Here is a 24,012-nt window from a genome sequence, read left to right on the forward strand (position 1 = left end):
ACACTTATTGCTGAAGTTACAGCTTCATTTAATTGGGCTCAGAGGGCACAATCTACCTTGTGGATGCATTCAGTGGTCGATAGTGATAACCTTCTATGGCCTTATTATTACTGCACAGAACTTCTGTCTGAGACGAGCCTGTAAAGTTGAAGTAATCTAGATCTGCTGTCATGAGATTGTGAAATCGGTGTACTTTTTCGTTTCCACAGCCACCCTTCTTTAAGTAGATCCTCATTCATATTATATGTCAGATAAAACCCATGGGAGGGATAGTCCAGGAAAATGGAAGGAGCTCTAATGCAGCTCTGAAGACAGATGGTTTATACTTTCTGGAAAATAATAGGAGAATCTTTCGAATTGCCCTTCCAGATGATCAACACAGCCTGCAAAACAAATAGCTATAAATTCGTGAGGGCCCCCTAAAAACCAGACAGGTTGACCCGATTCACAGAAGTAACTTAAGACAAAATCCTAAACTTACTACCATTTTGGTGTTCACAGAAGGCACTTACTCATTTTGGTATTCACAGAAGGCACTTACTCATTTCGGTATTCACAGAAGTTAGGAGTCCTAACTTTAGGACTCCTAAACTGAGAAAAATCCTAACTTTAAGACTTTCGGTATTCACAGAAGGCATTTAGGAGTCCTAAAGTTAGGACAACTAACTTCTGTGAATACCGAAATGAGTAAGTCTGTTTAAAAAAAAAATGATAGACAAAGAGAGTCACCTGGAGACATGTTTATAAAATCGCATGAAGCTTCCAGATAGATTTCCATTAGTTCTTACATCTGTGAATATATGGTAAATAGCAGCTCTTGTCCCTCAGTTTGTAAGCATGGCAGCTAGAAAAATACCTATTTCTGACCTTTTCATGCATTTCGACTTCTTGATCTTCATAACAAGACACTGCACTGCGTTGAATGCCTGTAGGGTTAAAACTCTTTGGCCATTAAACATATTTGCATTTGTTTGTGTTCAGCACACATTTTTCACTACAAAAAGCAATTGTGTTGAAGCATTCAGCTTGATTGCATTCTGCAACCTCGCATGCACTATCACATTTAATTTACCATCTATTCATCCTCTGTGCTTTCTCCTACTAATATTGGTTATGCCTCACTTGATTGCGCAGAAGCTCATATTTCGGTCTCGCCTACAACTTTTAGTTATCTGCTGTCAGGAAACCTCTTGTGGAGCACACCCAAACCTTCTAGTGGGCTTAGAGCCCACCCATCGCTTCTGGTTGGTTGTCTCTCTTGAAATTCTCGTTTTCTGAATTCTTACTCGATGGCTTTCCTTCCTCTTCTTGCGTTTGTCCCTCACCTAGAGCATAGGCTCATTCTGATGCACTTGTTTGTCATTTTCATTGCATACCTAAACTTGAAAAATCTACAAGTTAATGCATATTTTTCTGACAGCAGAGTTTGGGAACAAAGGGCAGTAATTGCCTCACAGTTCTGCTGTCAACAAAGCAAACTCAAAAAAAAACTTCAAGTTGATTTATGAGCTGAAGTGACGGCAAAAAGAAGTGCACAGACTCCTTCCGCGCCGGCGCAGCACAGAAAATGTAATATAATGCAAAATGCCATCATAGTGCTAAAATTAACAGTTGGGAATCCATAAACACTTGTAAATCAGGGAAATTATATTGTACTACATCACTTCAAGGCTTGAACTGCTTTACCACGTGGCATGCTTTGATCAAGGAGATCCCCAATCACTTTCAAGCTGTAGGAAGGAAGAATCACCCTTGAAACAGTGGGCCTCATTTATGAGGGCCCTAGCGGCACTTTTGCACTGCCGTGGCATCACTTTTTTGACGCTCCAGTGGCGCAATGTGCCGCAGCATACAAACCAGGACACGCAAAGTCACTTTATGTGGCTTTTCATGGCCGTGTAAATATTTTCCCCTTTTACGCAGAACACTGCGTGAAAGGGGCATTTCATGGGTGTTGCTGTGGGTATTACTATGCAAGACCCCTGGAATCTGAAGCATTCCCCAGATTTACAAGGAATCGTAAACCTGGAAATGCGTCAGATTCTAATGCCACCCCAAGGGTGGCGTTAGAGAGGCACAATGAGTAGAAATATCCCTATTTCTCCTCGTTTTTTGCCTCCTTCTAAGAGGAAAACACCTCTTGTGATTGTTTTTGTGCAGGAAAGTGTCCCTTCCTGCACAAAAACAATCACCCCTACAACGCAGACACCCTTGCACCATGGCACAAGGGTGCCTGCGTTGGCACATGACAGCCCATTGTGCGCCAGCACAGGGGAAAAGGACAGGGATGTGCCACATCTGATAGATAAGGTGCAATCCTGCCCTTTTCTTTTGACTCAGGACAGTGCAGCAAGATTTCTTGTGGTGCTACCCTGCACCAGAACCTCATAAATGAGGCCCTGTATGTATAATTTACAGGGTGCTGAATCTGCACCAACTTTAGTACTACAACCATAAAACCTCAATTTCAGGTGGTTCTTGTAGGACTTGAAGCAAATCACGCTTTACCAGCCATACTGTTAGCCAAAAACAAAACCCCTAATCAAGCATTCTCCTGATTTGCCCTCCGGGCTTTGGCCTTGCCCCTTCCAGGCACTTGTCACCTTGGTGCTCTTGTAGCCCTCAAGACCTAGCACTGCAACTCTCGAGTTGGCACTTGTTCCCTGGTTGTCCATTTGATGCCCAATTGGGTTTTGTTGCTTATGGCTCTTTGTTCAGAAAAATATCAAGTAGGAGGTAGGCAAGCGTAGCAACTGCTGTGCCTGGGTTATCTTTTGGTACCTCTGGTACTGCCCCTGTTACCCCTGGTCTCATGGAGAGAATGAATGAATGGATGGATGGATGGATGGATGGATGGATGGATGGATGGATGGATGGATGGATGGATGGATGGATGGATGAAGAGATGAAGAGATGAATGGATGGATTTGAAAATCGTGAATAACTGCCCAAAGGGGGCGCAAAGGAAAAAAAGGTAACTGCAGCAACATACTTTCTGTATTACAAATGATGTAAAAAAAACAGGTTTTGAGCTCTTCCTGAAGCAAGAACTGTTGGCAGTTTGGAGAAGAGACAAAGGGAGATTGTTCCAAGCCCTTCATGCCAGAAAGGCAAAGTAGCACCCCCCCTTCTTGCTCGTTTTACCTTCGGAGTCTTCAGCAGGAGCCTCTCTGATGACCTCAGCAGTCTAGAGGGCTGTATAGCTGAAGTCTATCTGAGAGGTCAATGGGTCCTTCACATGAATAGATTCAAGGGCCGGCACACGCTTTGGTTCCGGCTACCAGTGTAATAGTTTTAGTTGGGGGAATGCGGATGTGGGTTAGTAAATCCTCAGAATGAGGCGAGAAGATGCATTCTGCACAGTTTGCAGATGCTTGAGCAAATACTCAGGAAGCCCAGTGTGGCAACTGGAAGAAGATCAAGAAATTTCCAGAGAGGATGAAGTAGTGGAGACATGGTCCAGCCACTGCAAGGATCTGAGGGCAGAAAGACAATTCATGATCAAATTTGACACCCAGATTCCTCGCACAGCCACATTCCTCGCATGCAGACAGCAGGAACAGGAAGTTAGCAAAGTTAAAGGAGAGCTGCGTATCTTCTGTGCTTCCCATTCCGTGACCATTCTCCCTGTTTCTCAGGAGCAAAAAATGAGACAGGCGACTGACCCTGTGATTTCATTGTGAGTCAGTGGGTGCCTGATGTCACTTCCGCTGCGACTGAAATTTTGGACAACGACCATCCATTCTCGGAAGATCTTGTATGCCAGTGGCCAATGCTTTGCCCACACAGCTAGGTTCACTCAATCAATCAATCAGGGTTTTGTAGAGTGTGGCTACTCACCCGTAAGGGTCTCAAGGCACTGCGGGGGGGGAGGGTCTGTGAGAATAAGTGTAAAAACGAATTCTGAGGTGAATAAACTGAACATCTTTGAGTAATGATATCAACTACTTTTCAAGAGACATATATACATCTATAACTGGTCAATATTCTAGTAGCTGCCCTCACTGACTCTGCTTTTGTTTTCTTGCAGACACGGGGATGCGGATGTCAAACGCATGAGCTGCAGTTATGATTTTGTAGCAAGAAATAGCAATGAGCTGTCAGTGCTACAAGGCGAGTTGATACAGGTAGGAGGTGCATTCATGAATAAGAAATTGGAATGTGCTGTTGCCGGAGGCGAAGAGGGGTACACAGACTTTGGGAGATGTCATGCAACACACCAGTGCCTGTGTAAGGCTTGGACACAGCTGCACCCGGCCTATCCCTACACTACCACCATCCCCTCCGGTCACTGCTATGTCCCCCCTTGGTGCACTCATGCGTTCATGCTCCCACCATCTCCATTCACTGTTCGCTTCCTACTTTCTTCACTGTTCTGTGGTCCTCTGTGCTGACCTGCCGACCCACTCTGGCCACTGCCTCGACTAGCCGACTCTCTCTGGGAAGTGCCCCAATCAACCGACTCTCACTGGGCAGTGTCCCCGACCGGCTAACCCTCAATGGGCATTGCCTCAGCCAGCCAACCCTGTCGGTGCAGTACCCTGGCCAGCCGACACTCTATGGGTTGTCCCCCGACCAGCTGACTCTCACTGGAGTGTGCCCCGACCAGTCTCATCTCTCTCGGGGCATTCACCTGACCAATCGACTCTCTGTGGGCACTCCCCCGACAAGCCAACCCTCTCTGGACAAAGCCCCAACCAGTCGACTTTCTCTGGACAGTGCCCTGACCAGACGACTCTCTCTGGGCACTTCCGCAACCAGTTGACCCTCTCTGGACAGTGCCCCGACCAGCTGACCATCTCTAGGGAGTGTCCCGACCAGTTGACCCTCTCTGGGCAGTGCCCTGACCTGCCGACACTCTCTGGGCAGTGCCCGACCAGCTGACTCTCTCTAGGAAGTGCCCCGACCAGCTGACCCTCTCTGGGCAGTGCCCCGACCAGCCGATGCTCTCCGGGCAGTGCCCGACCAGCCAACTCTCTTTGGGCACTGCCCGGACCAGCAGACCCTCTCTGGGCAGTGCCTCGACCAAACGACTCTCTCTGAGCAGTGCTCCAACCATTTCTAGGCAGTGCCCAACCAGCAATCTCTCTCTAGGCAGAGCCCCAAACAGCTAAACCTGCCTGACGAGCCGACTCTCTCTGGACAGTGCCCCAAACAGCCAAACCTCTCTGGGCGCTGGCCTGACCAGCCGACCCTCTTTGGGGAGTGCCCCGACTAGCTGACCATCTCTGGGCACTGCCCCATCCAGCCGATCCTCTCTATGCTCTGCCCTGAGCAGCCAAATTTCTGTGGGCACTCCATTGATTCCCTAGTTTCACTGCTTCGATCACCGCCGCTATGCTGACCCCTTCCATCCCTGCGCTGATCCTCGGTGCACTGACCCGACCCCGGCTGCACCGCCTCCTACCCTTTTTGGTTAGCAGTCTCACCCCTCCACATACTGCTCTTATAACTGGTGCACTCTTATGACCGCTGGTGCACTATTCTGACTGCTTTCAGCGGCGACCTTAGACTAGCCCCTCGAAAACAGACTTCTATTCAACCCATGCAGTCTGTATCCCCAAATTTTCTTTTTGATGTTGATTTATGTGTTTTTTCCTGCATATTTAGTGCTTGACTTGGTGCCCTAGGTGACCACCTTGTTTGACTCTTTGGACTGTTCTCCAATGCCTCCATGCTCTACTCTGTCCTAAGGCACACTCTTCTGACTCCCTCAGGGTCTACTTTAAGGAACATGAAGCGAAATGAAGTGTGATGATAAGCTGTGTGATATGTTTGCCTTCTTTCTAGGTCTTAGACGACACCAAGAAATGGTGGAAAGTACAAAACAATTATGGACAAGTGGGTTACGTGCCATACAACATCCTTGCACCGGCGCCCTCCGTTGACACCTCTGAGAGCAGGATAAATGGGACCCCGAGTGTTCACTTTAAGGTATGTCCATGATAGATGAATGAGTGCCAGGAGAGGATGGACTGATGGGCTCAAGTTTGCACATTTAAAAAACACTGACTAGAGGAGCCACAGGGAAATATCAGCCATCGGTCTAACAGTGAGGCGGGTGGAAAAGATTGATGCCTCTCCTGTGATCCTACCGCCTCCCCAGGCTAAGCTACAGCTCCCCTCCGACGCTATCCCGCTCCTAAGACCCTCTCCTTTGGTTTGGCCAGCAGATCTTTATGCCCCCAACTTCAGCAGGTGATTCAGATGCTAAATGTTGAACATGTCATCGCTGTTATCATGCTTGTTTCTATGGATCTTTTTTCCTATTTATAAAAACAAGCACTGGCGCGGTTTTAAGGGATCCATGGACTACAGCTTTGAGTGTGCAGGCCCATTCCTTTACACGCTTTGAGAAAACTAGTCTTTTCTTTTTCAATGAACAGCTTTGGTCGGCTGAGCATGACTGTATTGGTTGACAAGTTTTGTAAAGCTGGGATTACTAGAGGGCTCTATAACCACTCAACAGTCCCAAAGATTGACCATATTATAGCATGAAAGTAGGGTTTGGGCTGCCTCTTACCCTCAGGAGCACATGTAGCGCAGGCTGGGAGGACGTGTGAGACGCTACAGGACCTCCTCTTCTCAGGAGAGCTGCTATACACAGCGGAGGCCACTCCTCCTCGCACCTCCCCGCCAACTCCCTGAACGCCCTCCCCCTCCGAACATCAATCCTCGCTGATGGAGCTCAGGAAGGGACTCAAGACCTTGCTTTTTGACTAAGCCCAGCAACCCAGCGCCTGGATACCCTCACAGGCGATTAGCCGCGCTATACAAGTACTGATTGATTGGTTGATTGATACTGTTAATGGGATCATTACAACACCACTAAGCATGTCTGAGATAGTTTGAATGGGACAGAGCCATGACTTCTCAGCGTTGCCGCTGTACCTTTAGTCAGACTGTACCACCTCTTCCTGGCAGGGCTGCTGCAGGGTTAATGGGGCCCTCGTGGCGTCTGAGCAGGATGGTCATAATTAAGTTGGGACCACAATGACTTTTCTTAGCAGGGCTGCATTCATTTAATCGGGCAGTACCTGCACCTCACAGCTGCTCTTCTATAATTTTAATGGGACAGTTCTCACTCTTACCTGCAGGAATGTCTGTATTTAATTGGGACAGTTTTAGAGACGTCTAAAAAGGACTGATGTACTTTTAGTCTCTCCAACAACTCCTGGGGGAATCCCAACTTGGGTGCAAACAAACTTGTCCCTGAATCAGAAAACACTGTTTGGCATAATTGCCTTTTAGGATAATGGGATGATGAAGGTAGGCAGAAGAAGTAGTGCAAGTGTTTCTAATAAATAAAGAACAAGCACTTTGCATAGAATAGTAATGGAAGATTCTCTGACACCCACTGTAGGTACACATTGCTGGCTTTTGGGCCAGAAGGTGTCCATGGGTGAAAATTAGTTTTCGTTGCTAGAGGCTCATATATCTACTTCCTGGGTAAGGGGCGGGAAGACGCAGAGAGCAACACAGATTGCAGGGGAGAAAATTACACAAGGGAGACAGCTGGAAAACACATGCTCTTCCATGGAGTGAAGGTAACAGCAATGCATAATGAGACACAGCAGCCACAGTATAGGCAGCAGCAGGACAAGCTAACTCCATGATGCGCACCTGTCCAGTTAATTTCATTGCACTTGCCTTGCACTTTTAATCATAGTTTTAGTTTTAGACTCCATTGTACCAGGAGGTACAGACAAAGCAATGATAAGATGGGCTGTCATGCCTCACATGAGGTGCTGTGAGATCTCTGTAGCATGAGCAAGCCAAAGAACGGAGAGCTGTGGAATAAAAGAGAGCGTGCAACAATATGGCGTGCCCAGATCTTTTTCCCTTAAGTCAGATGTGGCTAGTTCTTCCAGTTGTTTGGTTAGATTCTGGTATTTGCGGTTTGATTTCCTATCACAATTGTAAGAGACATTTTTCTTCTTGCCTTCTTTAAACATACAAATATTGCCAAAGCTTGATGGTATGTGGGATTCATTTTCGAAAAGAAGTTGGCAGATTTGTACAGTTCAAAAGGATAAAGACAGCCTCCCTTCGAGATTAGGCGTAGCGTGTGTCTCACAGCTTTACAAAGGTTAAACGTAAAATCACGTTCCCAGGTAGTGACTTAGGGCCGCATTGACAATGAACTGGCGCAGGGCAGCGCCACAAGTCTTTTTCCTGTGCTGCCCAGTGCCATTTGGAAAGGGCAGGAATGTACTGTATTTACAAGATATGGTGCATTCCTGTCCTCTGTCTGCGTCAGTGCACAATTTGATGCCAAGGGCCAACGCAGACACCCTTGCATCATGGTGCAAGGGTGTCTGCATTGGTGGCAGGATTGTTTTTGTGCAGGAAGGCGTCCCTTCCTGCACAACAACAGTCCATGGAGGCTTTTTCTTCTTTCTACGTGTGCTGCAGTACGGAAAACATGAGGAGAGGTGTACAGTTTTGACACATTTCCAGGTTTAAAGATCCTTATAAATCTGGGAATGTCAAAACCCATGGGTGTTGTGTGGGAAAACCCTCCAAAACCCCCATGAAGCCTGCCCCATGCAGTGTAAGGCAATGCAGCGACTTGCGCTCTGTTGCCTTACACCATATGTACGAGGCCATGAAAAGCCTTGCAAAGCCACTTTGCGTGTCTTTCATGCCCTTGCAGATATGGGTCTGCACTCTGCGCTGCCAGAGCATTATAAAAAGTGATATACTGGTGGCGTAAGCGGCTTGTAAATAAGCCCCTAGTTTTAATTTTGGCTGGTTGCATCAGACTCGTATTGACCAGCCAGCGGAGAGATGTATAGCTTTTGGTTTCATATACCGATTGCTCACATCTCTTTGTTAACTGTACAAACATTTATCCACTGTTACCTTAGCAATCAATTCCAAACACTGCCCACACATGCATTACTAAGAAAGCAACATGAAAAATAGAAGTGCCGTAGGAGCCACTGCAAAGTGTTCCACCTGCTCTCATCCTGTTGTGAGAGCCAATGACTACCCGAGAATACCGGAAGTGAAACGACCCGAGGTCAGGGGGGAGAGGAAATGGTCAGAGGGAAGGGTGCTCGTCTAGCTCAACGAAGGAATAGTGGCAGAACATCTAGTACTAAATACTGTGGGACCAAAATATCTTGTCAAAATATTAAGCAAAATATCACTAAGTTCGTATAGATCCGTAAGTACAGGGCCACTATATTTAACATCACATATATATCTTGAAGAGAGGCACGGCCATATTATCAAAAACGGCGATAACATTATCGCCGGTTTAGCGGCAGGATACTACCGCTAAAGCGGCGATAATGGGCTTGATAATATGCCCTTGAGAATTCCAAAAGAAGCCCAGGTACTGGTGGGAAGGATATCAAGCCTGGGCTTCTATGGGAATTCTCTGCGGCATATTATCAAGCCCATTATCGCCGCTTTAGCGGTAGTATCCTGCCGCTAAACCGGCGATAATGTTATCGCCGTTTTTGATAATATGGCCCGTATATCTTCGAGTCACGTAGATCTGAAGTTGAGAACAGTCCAGCTATACTTACCTAGTCTATATTTTGGATGTCGGTTTTTTTATAGCACAATTTTATTGCAGTCATGTTCTGACCCACAACCCCACAAAAGGAAACACAATTAGTTCTCTCTGATGGCTGAAGTTCGTTACTCTGCAGCTCTGGGCACCCCTCTGGGCCTGTCATGCAGGATCCTAGGATGCCCAAGCCATGCCATGGGTGCTCCAATGGACAGGGTGTTCTGAACCAGTCACCAGTAGAGACAGGGGCTTGGGTCCGACCTTGTCCAGCTAAAGATCAGCGTAACATGTAAAGGCGAGTCTGGAGGAGTCGGCTTTGTTCCTGATGGCTGTGCTGTGCCTGCACAGGTATGGCTGTATCTAACTTCCTAGAGCCCACCCTGCCAGCGTGGCAAGTCCTGAAATGAATGCTCTTGTGCCTCACTGAAGATGCCAGGATTGGGTTCTAAGCTACCAGCCTGTACAAGCCGCAGTTACAGTGACAGCCCCCGTGCTGCGCATTGCGAGTCCGAGTTTGTCACCCCCTCCCATTCAGATTAACAGACGTCCTTCCCCCTTCAAGAATTCTTAATGGCCTTACCTGATTCTTCTTAATGCGTGCTTTTTCAGTTCTTTTGACTCTAAAATAAAAAAATAAAATATGTTTCGACATAAAAGAGAAGCTCGTGAAATAACCCCAGGTCTGGCCATGGACCTGGGGCATTCATTCTCATCAGCAGAGTGTTTTGTGCTGATCTTCGGGGTGCTTTCATGGCTGATGGGGGATGCACTGCTTCGCTCATCCAGCTCTGAGAGCGGCTTGCTATCCTCCAGAGGCTTCCCTGTGACCCATGCGGCTGGTCCAGGCCTGGGATATGAGCTCGATTGACTGCTCCAGCAGAGCCACTGCAAGGGAGTCACTCATGGTTCGGGCCATTATTGAACACGCAGATGGTGAGGAGTTATTGCCTAGATGATGATACGGGACATTACCGGGCATTAATAATTTGACTGATGTGGACGTTTTTTCTGCACTGATATTAGACATTGTTCTTTAAACTGGTGATCTACATCATTGTTGTTTATAGGGCATTGGGGCATTATGTTGGTACTCGTAGAAGGGATTAATTGTAATTATTCCGATTATGGGGACCATTTGTACTCACACTGAAGAGGGCAAACGTTCTTGGAATGGTGAGCTGCATTGGTGCTTTTAATGCTGGAGCCTTTTTTGCTGAGACTGATGGGGCATTAATGCACAGACTGATAATGCAGACTATTGATGCTTAGATTACAGAGGTCACACCTTATGCTGATGGGGGCATTATTGCACTGACTAATAATGCAAACTATTGATGCTTAGATTGAGGAGGTCATACCTTCCTATGCTGATAATGGGGGCATTATTGCACAGACTGATAATACAGGCTATCGTGCTTAGATTGAGGAGGTCATAAATTCAGCCTCGGTCGGTAGTAGGAGTAACTGCAGGGCGGTGACGTGGGGAGGAGGAGGGGCAGGGTGGGGGGTAGTAAACTATGGATTACGGAGGTTTACAGGTAAATTAACATATAAATTAATAAAACGAATTTCGTTGCGTGCACTGCATCCCCAAATACGATGCAGTGCACGCAACGAGATTCGTTTTATTAATTTATATGTTAATTTACCTGTAAACCTCCGTAATCCATAGTTTACTACCCCCACCCTGCCCCTCCTCCTCCCCACGTCACCGCCCTGCAGTAACTCCTACTACCGACCGCGGCTGCATAACTTCCTATACTGATGATGGGGGCATTATTGCACTAACTGATAATGCAGGCTATTAATGCTTAGACTGAGGAGGCCATACCTTTTTATACTGAAATGGGGGTATTATTGCACAGACTGATAATGCAGGCTATTAATGCTTAGACTGAGGAGGCCATACCTTTTTATACTGAAATGGGGGTATTATTGCACAGACTGATAATGCAGGCTATTGATGCTTAGACTGAGGAGGTCATACCTTCTTATACTACAGATGGGGCATTATTGCACAGACTGATAATGCAGACTATTGATGCTTAGATTGAGGAGGTCATACCTTCTTATACTTATAATGGGGGCATTATTGCACAGACTGATAATGCAGGCTATTGATGCTTAGATTGAGGAGGTCATAAATTACTATACTGATAATGGGGGCATAATTGCACAGACTGATAATGCAGGCTATTGATGCTTAGACTGAGGAGGTCATACCTTCTTATACTAAAGATGGGGCATTATTGCACAGACTGATAATGGATGTATGTCGTTACAACGCACACTTTTACAACGCATGCACTTACAACGCATTTTTTACAACGCACAATCCATTACAACGCATGACATTACAACGCATGACACTACAACGCATTTTTAAAAACTACCTTTACAACGCATTCCATTACAACGCATACTACCATTACAACGCATACCATTACAACGCATAATATTAAATTGCATTTAAGGTAAGTATTAGTTAAATTGCATTTAAGGTAAGTATTAGATAGTATAGGGGTAAAAATTACTTTTCTAACTCCAGGGGGTGCAACAGTAGGGTAAGTGTTGGATAGTATAGGGGTAAAAATTACTATTCTAACTCCAAGGGGTGCAACAGTAGGGTAAGTGTTGGATAGTGTAGGGGTAAAAATTACTATTCTAACTCCAGGGGGTGCAACAGTAGGGTAAGTGTTGGATAGTATAGGGGTAAAAATTACTATTCTAACTCCAGGGGGTGCAACAGTAGGGTAAGTGTTGGATAGTATAGGGGTAAAAATTACTATTCTAACTCCAGGGGGTGCAACAGTAGGGTAAATGTTGGATAGTATAGGGGTAAAAATTACTATTCTAACTCCAGGGGGTGCAACAGTAGGGTAAATGTTGGATAGTATAGGGGTAAAAATTACTATTCTAACTCCAGGGGGTGCAACAGTAGGGTAAATGTTGCATAGTATAGGGGTAAAAATTACTATTCTAACTCCAGTGGGTGCAACAGTAGGGTAAATGTTGGATAGTATAGGGGTAAAAATTACTATTCTAACTCCAGGGGGTGCAACAGTAGGGTAAATGTTGGATAGTATAGGGGTAAAAATTACTATTCTAACTCCAGGGGGTGCAACAGTAGGGTAAGTGTTGGATAGTATAGGGGTAAAAATTACTATTCTAACTCCAGGGGGTGCAACAGTAGGGTAAGTGTTGGATAGTATAGGGGTAAAAATTACTAATACTTACCTTAAATGCAATTTAACTAATACTTACCTTAAATGCAATTTAATATTATGCGTTGTAATGGTATGCGTTGTAATGGTAGTATGCGTTGTAATGGAATGCGTTGTAAAGGTAGTTTTTAAAAATGCGTTGTAGTGTCATGCGTTGTAATGTCATGCGTTGTAATGGATTGTGCGTTGTAAAAAATGCGTTGTAAGTGTAGTGCGTTGTAAAAGTTGCGTTGTAAAGGTTGTTCCCCACTGATAATGCAGACTATTGATGCTTAGATTGAGTAGGTCATACCTTCTTATACTTATAATGGGGACATTATTGCACAGACTGATAATGCAGGCTATTGATGCTTAGATTGAGGAGGTCATAAATTACTATACTGATAATGGGGGCATAATTGCACTGACTGATAATGCAGGCTATTGATGCTTAGACTGAGGAGGCCATACCTTTTTATACTGAAATGGGGGTATTATTGCACAGACTGATAATGCAGGCTATTGATGCTTAGATTGAGGAGGTCATAGCTTCGTATTCTGATACTGGGGGCATTATTGCACAGACTGATAATGCAGGCTACTCATGCATAGATTGAGGAGGTCATACCTTCTTATACTGATGACGGGGCATTATTGCTTATACTGATAATGCAGGCTATTGATGCTTAGACTGAGGAGGTCATACCTTCTTATACTAAAGATGGGGCATTATTGCACAGACTGATAATGCAGGCTACTAATGCATAGATTGAGGATGTCATACCTTCTTATACTGATAATAGGGGCATTATTGCACTGACTCGTAATGCAAACTATTGATGCTGAGATTGAGGAGATCATAAATTCCTATACTGATAATGGGGGCATTATTGCACAGACTGATAATGCAGGCTATTGATGCTTAGACTGAGGTGGTCATACCTTCTTACACTGATGACAGGGGCATTATTGCACAGACTGATAATGCAGGCTACTGATGCATAGATTGAGGAGGTCATACCTTCTTACACTGATGACAGGGGCATTATTGCACAGACTGATAATGCAGGCTACTGGTGATTAGACTGAGGAGGTCATACCTTCTTATACTGAAGATGGGGCATTATTGCTCAGACTGATAATGCAGGCTATTGATCCTTAGATTGAGGATGTCATAAATTACTATACTGATAATGGGGGCATAATTGCACTGACTGATAATGCAGGCTATTGACGCTTAGACTGAGGAGGCCATACCTTTTTATACTGAAATGGGGGCATTATTGCACAGACTGATAATGCAGGCTATTGATGCTTAGACTGAGGAGGTCATACCTTCTTATACTAAAGATGGGGCATTATTGCACAGACTGATAATGCAGGCTATTGATGCTTAGATTGAGGAGGTCATACCTTCTTATACTTATAATGGGGGCATTATTGCACAGACTGATAATGCAGGCTATTGATGCTTAGATTGAGGAGGTCATAAATTACTATACTGATAATGGGGGCATAATTGCACTGACTGATAATGCAGGCTATTGATGCTTAGACTGAGGAGGCCATACCTTTTTATACTGAAATGGGGGTATTATTGCACAGACTGATAATGCAGGCTATTGATGCTTAGATTGAGGAGGTCATACCTTCTTATACTGCTGACGGGGCATTATTGCACAGACTGATAATGCAGGCTATTGATGCTTAGACTGAGGAGGTCATACCTTCTTATACTAAAGATGGGGCATTATTGCACTGACTTATAATGCAGACTATTGATGCTTAGATTGAGGAGGTCATACCTTCTTATACTGATAATGGGGGCATTATTGCACAGACTGATAATGCAGGCTACTGATGCATAGATTGAGGAGGTCATACCTTATACTGATAATGGGGGCATTATTGCACTGACTCATAATGCAAACTATTGATGCTTAGATTGAGGAGGTCATAAATTCCTATACTGATAATTGGGGCATTATTGCACTGACTGATAATGCAGGCTAGTGATGCTTAGACTGAGGAGGTCATACCTTCTTATACTAAAGATGGGGCATTATTGCACAGACTGATAATGCAGGCTACTAATGCATAGATTGAGGATGTCATACATTCTTATACTGATAATAGGGGCATTATTGCACTGACTCGTAATGCAAACTATTGATGCTGAGATTGAGGATATCATAAATTCCTATACTGATAATGGGGGCATTATTGCACTGACTGATAATGCAGGCTATTGATGCTTAGACTGAGGTGGTCATACCTTCTTATACTGATAATGGGGGCATTATTGCACTGACCGATAATGCAGGCTATTGGTGCTTAGATTGAGGAGGTCATACCTTCTTACACTGATGACAGGGGCATTATTGCACAGACTGATAATGCAGGCTACGGGTGATTAGACTGAGGAGGTCATACCTTCTTATACTGAAGATGGGGCATAATTGCACTGACTGATAATGCAGGCTATTGATGCTTAGACTGAGGAGGTCATACCTTTTTATACTGAAATGGGGGTATTATTGCACAGACTGATAATGCAGGCTATTGATGCTTATATTGAGGAGGTCATAGCTTCGTATACTGATAATGGGGGCATTATTGCACAGACTGATAATGCAGGCTACTTATACATAGATTGAGGAGGTCATACCTTCTTATACTGATGGCGGGGCATTATTGCTTATACTGATGATGTAGGCTATTGATGCTTAGATTGAGGAGGTCATACCTTCTTATACTGATAATGGGGGCATTATTGCACAGACTGATAATGCAGGCTATTGATGATTAGACTGAGGAGGTCATACCTTCTTATACTGAAGATGGGGCATTATTGCACAGACTGATAATGCAGGCTATTGATGCTTAGATTGAGGAGGTCATACCTTCTTATACTGATGACGGGGCATTATTGCACTGACTTATAATGCAGACTATTGATGCTTAGATTGAGGTGGTCATACCTTCTTATACTTATAATGGGGGCATTATTGCACAGACTGATAATGCAGGATACTGATGCATAGATTGAGGAGGTCATACCTTATACTGATAATGGGGCATTATTGCACTGACTGATAATGCAGTCTATTAGTGCTTAGATTGAGGAGGTCATACCTTCTTACACTGATAATGGGGGCATTATTGCACTGATGCTATTGATGCTTAGATTGAGGAGGTCATAACTTCCTATACTGATGACGGGGGCATTATTGCACTGACTGATAATGCAGACTATCAATGCTTAGTTTACGGAGGTCACACCTTCTGCTGATGGGGGCATTATTGCACTGACTCATAATGCAAGCTATTGATGCTTAGATTGAGGAGGTCATAAATTCCTATACTGATAATGGGGGTATTATTGCACTGACTGATAATGCAGGCTAGTGATGCTTAGACTGAGGAGGTTGTACCTTCTTACACTGATAATCGGGGGATTATTGCACACACTGATAATGCAGGCTATTGATGCTTAGACTGAGGAGGTCATACCTTCTTATACTAAAGATGGGGCATTATTGCACAGACTGATAATGCAGGCTACTGATGCATAGATTGAGGAGGTCATACCTTATACTGATAATGGGGGCATAATTGCACTGGCTCATACTGCAAACTATTGATGCTGAGATTGGGGAAGTCATAAATTCCTATACTGATAATGGGGGCATTATTGCACTGACTGATAATGCAGGCTATTAGTGCTTAGATTGAGGAGGTCATACCTTCTTACACTGATGACATTGGGATTTAATGCACAGACTGATAATGCGGGCTATTGATGATTAGACTGAGGAGGTCATACCTTCTTATACTGAAGATGGGGAATTATTGCACAGACTGATAATGCAGGCAATTGATGCTTAGATTGAGGAGGTCATACCTTCTTATACTGATAATGGGGGCATTATTGCACAGACTGATAATGCAGGCTACTCATGCATAGATAGAGGAGGTCATACCTTCTTATACTGATGACGGGGCATTATTGCTTATATTGATGATGTAGGCTATTGATGCTTAGATTGAGGAGGTCTTAAATTACGATACTGATAATGGGGGCATTATTGTACTGACTGATAATGCAGGCTATTGATGCTTAGACTGAGGAGGTCATACCTTCTTATACTGATAATGGGGGCATTATTGCACAGACTGATAATGCAGGCTATTGTTGCTTAGATTGAGGAGGTCATACCTTCTTATACTTATGACGGGGCATTATGGCACTGACTTATAATGCAGTCTATTGATGCTTAGATTGAGGAGGTCATACCTTCTTATACTGATAATGGGGTCATTATTGCACAGACTGATAATGCAGGCTACTGATGCATAGATAGAGGAGGTCATACCTTATACTGATAATGAGGGCATTATTGCACTGACTGATAATGCAGGCTATTTGTGCTTAGATTGAGGAGGTCATACCTTCTTATACTGATGATGGGGGCATTATTGCACAGACTGATAATGCAGGCTACTGATGCATAGATTGAGGAGGTCATACCTTATACTGATAATGGGGGCATTATGGCACTGACTGATAATGCAGGCTATTAGTGCTTAGATTGAGGAGGTCATACCTTCTTATACTGATGATGGGGCATTATTGTTTAAAATGATGATTCTGTCATTATTGTTTAAAATTATCATTGAGGTATTATTCACTTTACTGATAATGGACATCATTAGTGCTCACCCCAGCTATTCCGCTGAGCGTGTTAGGGATAATTATATCTTCTACTGCTGAAGAAATGCATTATTACTTATAGTGATTAGAGGGAAATCATTCCTTAAGGGAAATTACTACTTTCACTGATGATGGGTAGCACCGCTGCTCCTTCAGATACAGGGGCATTTCCTGTGATAGAAACGGATAGGCTACTTGGTACTCACTACTTAGAATCCTGGACACATATGAGCTCTGCTGAAGCAGGTGCTATGTAAAGTATGGTTTGCTTGGGATTTTTGGTCACCTTCCAAACAAATACTCAAGTGTGATTTAGTTCTAGATCAAATACTTGGGTACCCATAATTGACTGACATGTATTGCAAACTCACTCAGTAACACCTTCAATAATCCCATTGAGTCAACCATCTGTGAGTTCGCTAGAGTTGCTACTCATTTTTACTGTGCTATTCATCAGTAGTGCAGGCTCTTGACCCTACTGAAAACCTAGGTGCCCCACAGCCCAGAGTGAGGGTGGCTACTATACCCTGATCCCATCAGTGAGGTGGTTGGCACTGGTGGTGGTGATTATTTTTCAGTAGCACAGACCGTTTTACCTGAACCTGTGGTGAGGAGGTTTCCGAAGCACTCTGCCCAATAGAGGTCCATCCATTGCACGTAAGTGTGGTCCATTGCCTCACAGGTGGCTATGTGGCTAGCATGTGTGTATAGTATGCACATTTTCCTATACGGAGTGAATAGCGGCGTCTATAGACACACTGGGTTTATGGCTTTGCAAGACAGTGGTCTTCCTGCATGCTGTCGTTTGATCATGGTGGCATGATAACGTGCACATCTCTGCTTTTCGGACCACCTCTCTAAAACCAGACTTACCTGTGTAGTGGAGGGTGAGGTTGCCACCACTACCCTTTGTTTAGAGTAGGTTTCCCCAGCACCGGAATAAAACTCCTCCCTTCCCCATTATTGTTGTGTTGCTAGCTGTTACCTAACAATTGTTTTTACCCAACCGAGCGCAGTCTGGTATAACATATGCCACAGGACCAATGTATTATGCAATCTAGCACATAGCATGCGCACACTACAGAAACATTTGGGTCGTATCTCGAACACCGAAGCTGTTGTGCATCATAACTCTAACTGTTCTAATGTGTAACTAAAAGTCATATTCTCTTGAAAAAGCAGCACTGACTAGACACTGGGTTCACTCTTTCTTAGTTGCAGTGTCATGCTGTGTTGAGTTTCTAACCTCTTCCTCTTCCCACAGTAAGCTTTCCATGCTTTATTGTCTTAACTCTGCAGAGTCAGGTAACCAAAGTAGGTAATTGTATCATCTGACTGGCCTAGAAAAAGATTGCTGACTTTGGCACATACATGGTAAACGACAATACCAACACAGGATACTGCTAAGTAACCAATGACCCCCCACAGTCAAACCCTTCACGCTTGGCCTCCTAATGTCTTTTGAAAAGCTTATTTTGGTCCAAGAATCTAAATGCCCCATCCTGTGCCCTTGAGTTGCCATACCCTAGCTCTTTGCCCCACCAAGATCGATGGTGCTGTAGTAACACTGCTGTCCGCTTGCACATTGTTAACTACCCCTCAAGGTCTAATTCCTGGACCACCTGGAACCACACTGTACAAACTTTGCCACAAGGACCCTCTAAAGTCTCCTGAGACATTTCCTTATAGCACTTCATCTCCATCAGGCTGGGCGGCTCTCCGCAAAAAACAGCACAATGCAAGCTTTAGACTCTGGTATGTAGCGCCATCAACTGCACCGCCCTTACCGATCTACTTGAATCCTGCATCCACTAGGTCCAAAATTACAACCAAACCTCAACCAGTCATGCTTGCACCCAACCCTCCTTGTGTAGCATTATGGATCGGGTGATGCAGTCTCCTGGAGCCCTTCCATGGGAACATATTCCCAGCTGCTCTATGTACTATCTCCTCAGCATATTTTAAAGGCTAATATAAACGTGCAACTCTTTTTAAAATAATGCCTAGACTCTCCCAGTCACACATTCTCACCCCCTTCCACCAGCAAATGAATATGACTCTTTACTACGCATGCAATAGATCGCATGCCATTACAACACGGTCATTACAACAACCGCGTTGTTACATCGCGAAGCATTACATCGTAAGTCGTTACAACGACTTGCTGTAGGGGGCATGCTGGACTTAGAAATAGTATTATTTACTATTCCTACTCTAGTTTGTGCAACAGCAGAGAAGGTGTTGGATTCTAAATCCAACACCTTGTGCCCCCTATCGCAAGTCATTGTAACAACTTGCGATGTAATGGTTTGCGATGTTACAACGCGGTCTTTGTAATGACCGCGTTGTAATGGCATGCGATCTATCGCATGCGATCTAAACGCTGTTTCCCTTATAAATAATGCTTGTATGTTAGTTTTGTATGTGTAGGCGCTGTCTTATCAACTCCAATTACCAAACACCATAGCTGCTATTTTATCTATATGTGTAGCCACCTAAGGTACCCAGACGTGTGCATTGAGAGCCATATTACTATGGAGAGAGAAACCTCTCATCAGGCCAAGTAAATAAATATAAATAAATCTGAATGACATGGAAGAGGGATCGTCTAAGATGGCTGCCGAAAGCACTCAAATAGCAATAAAATTGGATCCTTCAAAAACTCGAGGCACAATAAGTCCTGCCAGGAAGCAATCAAAACAGAAGATTTTTGGACTAAACGTTTTCATGTTTTTCTGCTTTGAACTTTTATTTCCTTGCGTCGTGTGGCACTTTAAGGATGTGTTTTTTCTTGATTCTGCCTGGGTTGTGGGGATTGTGCACCATTGTTTATCAGAGTGAATCTTCGCATTGTTTGCTGGGAGTGGAATAGTTCATAAAGAGAGCCTTTGTGGCTTGATGGATTGCAAGGCACGCCACCCCGCTGTTATTAAAAGCTCTGCTAAACGAGTGAAAACCGGTCGAGCTGCCGTCTCCCAAACACTGCAGAGGAACAGATGTGTTTATGACAGATCTTCGAATCGTGCACGCTAGACCAGCCCTTAAGAAGTCAAATTTAGGAAACGAGTCGACACTCAGGAAAATCCAGGGTTACATATGTTTGTAAGTTTGTGGAATTTGAGCAGCGGAGAGCTGCCCAGGGTCAAAGACAAAGATGAGGGGACGCTGGGTTCTGAAAGTGAAGGTGGACTGTACTGCATCAGCAGCATCATGTTCTTATATATGTAGGTTTGTGGTGTAATATAAGCAGTTAAAAACAGGGCATGATGGATAGAGGGCTACCAGACATGCAGTGCCCTTGGGAAAGTCCGTAGGTTCATTATCTCTGCTAGGCTGGCAGGGTCTTGCGAGAGTAGGTCCCTCGGAATCTGGTGATCGGCAGGGTCTTGGGAGAGTAGGTCCGTCCCTCGGAATCTGGTGATCGGCAGGGTCTTGGGAGAGTAGGTCCCTCGGAATCTGGTGATCGGCAGGGTCTTGGGAGAGTAGGTCCCTCCAGGGCCGTTTTTAGGTGTTTTGCCACCCTAGGCGAGACTTGAAAAATGCCGCCCCCTCCCTTTTACTACCATCACTCTCTCCCCCTGTCATCCAGGCTAGAGAGGCACACCCTCTACTGCCGAGCCCTTCTATGTTACTCGCATTTACTATCAGGAAACATGATCACATCAGTCAGTCCTGCAAACGGCCTCAACGAAGGCCCGGCCAGACCGTTACTGTAGCCATACACTCACAGAACTATGTACACAGATGCCCAATAGAGCCTTGTGTTTAAATACCACAGAGGCATCAGTGCACCTCGTTTTCAAAACCAGAAACAACAAAAATAGTAACTTGCACCATCTTCCCAGGCCAGACCTAGTGGTTTTGCCAACGCTTGTTTTTTTTCACTGAGGCACCTGAAATAGTTATCATCTTCATTGTATCCATTTAATAGAGGCTGATCACAACAATTAAAAGATTTCCACGTCAGGGAGATTATAGTTCATGATGCTCAAATCTGCGCTAATCAGATACTATGGCAAGACGTTAATAAAGTTTGGCATACAACACAGAATGAACTGCTTCTTGGCGCTGTGAATAGAAGTTATTGACAAGCTTGTGCATGTTACCACTATGAGAGTAATCCTGACCAGAATTTGAGCCGGTGCAAGGCAGAATACACACTTCACCATAGTTGAGAAGTGGTTCCATGTTGTGGAACACGGTCAACCAATCCTGGGTTTGCGGCCACCTGTGTGTTGCATTCTGGGATTTGTAGTCTTATTTTTAACGGGGTAAGCACTGGCTTACAAATCCCAGCGTGGACATTGACGTTGGCCTAAACAGTCACTACCGGAGGACGGTATCAGACATGGCACTAGGCTAGTGGTTCAATTCTTTTTTTTTATGGAGTTTTATATAGAGCGATCTTGACCCGAAAGTATCGGTTATCAGAGCGCTTTACACAAACACAAGTTGCGTTACATCATGGGGACACATTCATTTTTGTTAGAGACGAACAGCCTATTATTATTACAACATGCAGTCATGTTGAAGATGAAGCCAACTTAAGTGCAAATCTCTAATCATTCAGTTGCCATTAACCAGTTACCAGTAACGAAATTCGTAAATGTTATATGTGATACTTACAGGATAAGAGGCAACCGCCACGCAGTTACTCTGCTCAACCTTCCAACAATGTCTTCAAAAAGGTACCGAGCGGTAAAAAAAAATATGAATTTTTTATGAGGGTCAAATGAGACAAAATGTGCTTTTTTATTGAAAAACATGAGCGACATTGGGGTCTAGCCCTCCATTTGTAAGTCTGTTGACATCCATTCTCGTTGTGCGTCTCATGTGTTGTGTTGACAATTGCCGGGAAGTGAGCACTGCCACTGCTATTGCAGCCTTGGGCAATTTTGCGTCATCGGGTGTGCATTATGCCAACAGGAATCATATGAAGGGTATTTGATTCTATGATGAGAAATAACTAAACACGGTCTGGAGGGTCTGTTCAGCTCTGTGCACGGTGTGCAGACTGCGCGCAGGTGGTCTGTGGCTGGTGCTGAAGACGCACAGCCCTGGAGTGGGGGTGCCTTGAAGTAGCAGAGGATGGCCCCCTTTCAAGTAGATCGCTATCCGCTTCCATCCTGCGTTACGTTGCATATTATTTGTACAGCGCCTGTGACGTCATAAGGGCGCCTCAAAGCACTGAAATCAGTTCTCACTACATCCGTCTCTATGAGCTCTTGGTGTTTAGGAAAGCCGTGGTGAGCGGTTTAAAACAGTCTACATTCCCTGCACTGCCAGCCCCTTCTCTTGTACAGGCCGAGACGCTGCTTGTTTGGGATTCCAGCACTTTTTGTGCGCATTAGAAAGAGACGAAAGGCCCGGGGTGGGGATTTGGCGCGCGTCGCCCTCTCTGGCTGGATCCGGCGAGAGACAGTCTGCGCCCCCTGAAGGGTCCTCAGAATCAAGGCCGTTTCTATTAGGCAAGACTAGGCAGCTGCCTAGCTTTACGTTCGTAGGATCAAATTAAAAAACAAAAATCCCCCTTTTGCCGTCCTAGCTCTTTTGCCGCCCTAGGCGGCCGCCTAGTCTTGCCTAATGGTAGAAACGGCCCTGGGTCCCTCGTAATCAGATCGGCAGGGTCTTGGGAGAGTAGGTCCCTCGGAATCTGGTGATCGGCAGGGTCTTGGGAGAGTAGGTCCCTCGGAATCTGTTGATCAGCAGGATCTTGGGAGAGTAGGTCCCTTGGAATCTGATCATTACAACAAAGTCAGAGTGCCATTGATTGTATGAACAGAATTGCACTGAAGACATTGCCGATCCCATGCTCCACTCCTTCTGCCATATTTCTCTTAATGTTCCGTCATTAGTTCAAACACTTGGAGCCTTACGAGACCCTCTGCGTTTGCTGGTACAGGTCTCTGTCACGTTCCCGCTCCCATCATCCTCATAACATGATCCATTTCCTCTTACAAGTTTGACCCAACAATTGTTACTCTTCCAGCCCTACTGCACTCCTGTCTAGCTGCTGGCCTGGTGCACAAACTTCCCTGAACCCCTTCCCTGCTCCCTTTCTCCATCAGGCCTCTGCTAAAAAGCAAAGTAGTTGGAAGAGGGAGGAATCTACACTGACCGGATGGCCTACAAACCAATGTAGGAACACAGAGTATCTGGTGGCGGGGGGCTTGAGGCACTTGTATCAGAGGAAAGGTTACAGTTAATGAGCTGTGCACAGGCCCTGCCAAAATACCTTAAGCCCTGCCTGGAGTACTTACAAAAGCCTCTTAGGGTGTGTTCTTAGAGATCTGAGACAGGGCCGCGGAGGTTGATGCTTAGTGCAGCCAGACTGTCTGGAAACAATGCGCTATGCATAGCTTGTGCTTAGAGTAGCTAGACAGTCAGGGTGATTGTTAACATTATAGTCAGGCAGAGAGCAATGTACTGTGTACAGCTGTGCTGAATGTAGCCACACAAAAAAACTGTAAACAATGCACTATTTACAGCTTGTACTGAGCGTAGTGAGACAGAGAGTCTGTGGGCAATACACTGTGATCCGCTTGTGCTTAGGGTAATCGGACAGAGAG

The 24,012-nt window shown here is 44.9% G+C and overlaps 1 protein-coding gene across 2 annotated transcripts in view; it reads left to right on the plus strand.

Annotated features, from left to right (window-relative positions):
- The window catches only part of EPS8L1 (EPS8 signaling adaptor L1), a 217,658-nt gene that overhangs the window by 184,337 nt on the left and 9,309 nt on the right, over window positions 1-24,012 (plus strand). For both annotated transcript variants that reach the window (XM_085616411.1, XM_085616410.1), the window contains exons 16-17: window positions 4,031-4,127; window positions 5,791-5,934. In XM_085616411.1, coding sequence (XP_085472537.1) covers window positions 4,031-4,127; window positions 5,791-5,934 — 241 coding nt within the window. The remainder of the gene's footprint in view (window positions 1-4,030; window positions 4,128-5,790; window positions 5,935-24,012) is intronic.

Source organism: Triturus cristatus, chromosome 7 (assembly GCF_964204655.1).
Source record: "Triturus cristatus chromosome 7, aTriCri1.1, whole genome shotgun sequence".
Classification (NCBI taxonomy): domain Eukaryota; kingdom Metazoa; phylum Chordata; class Amphibia; order Caudata; family Salamandridae; genus Triturus; species Triturus cristatus.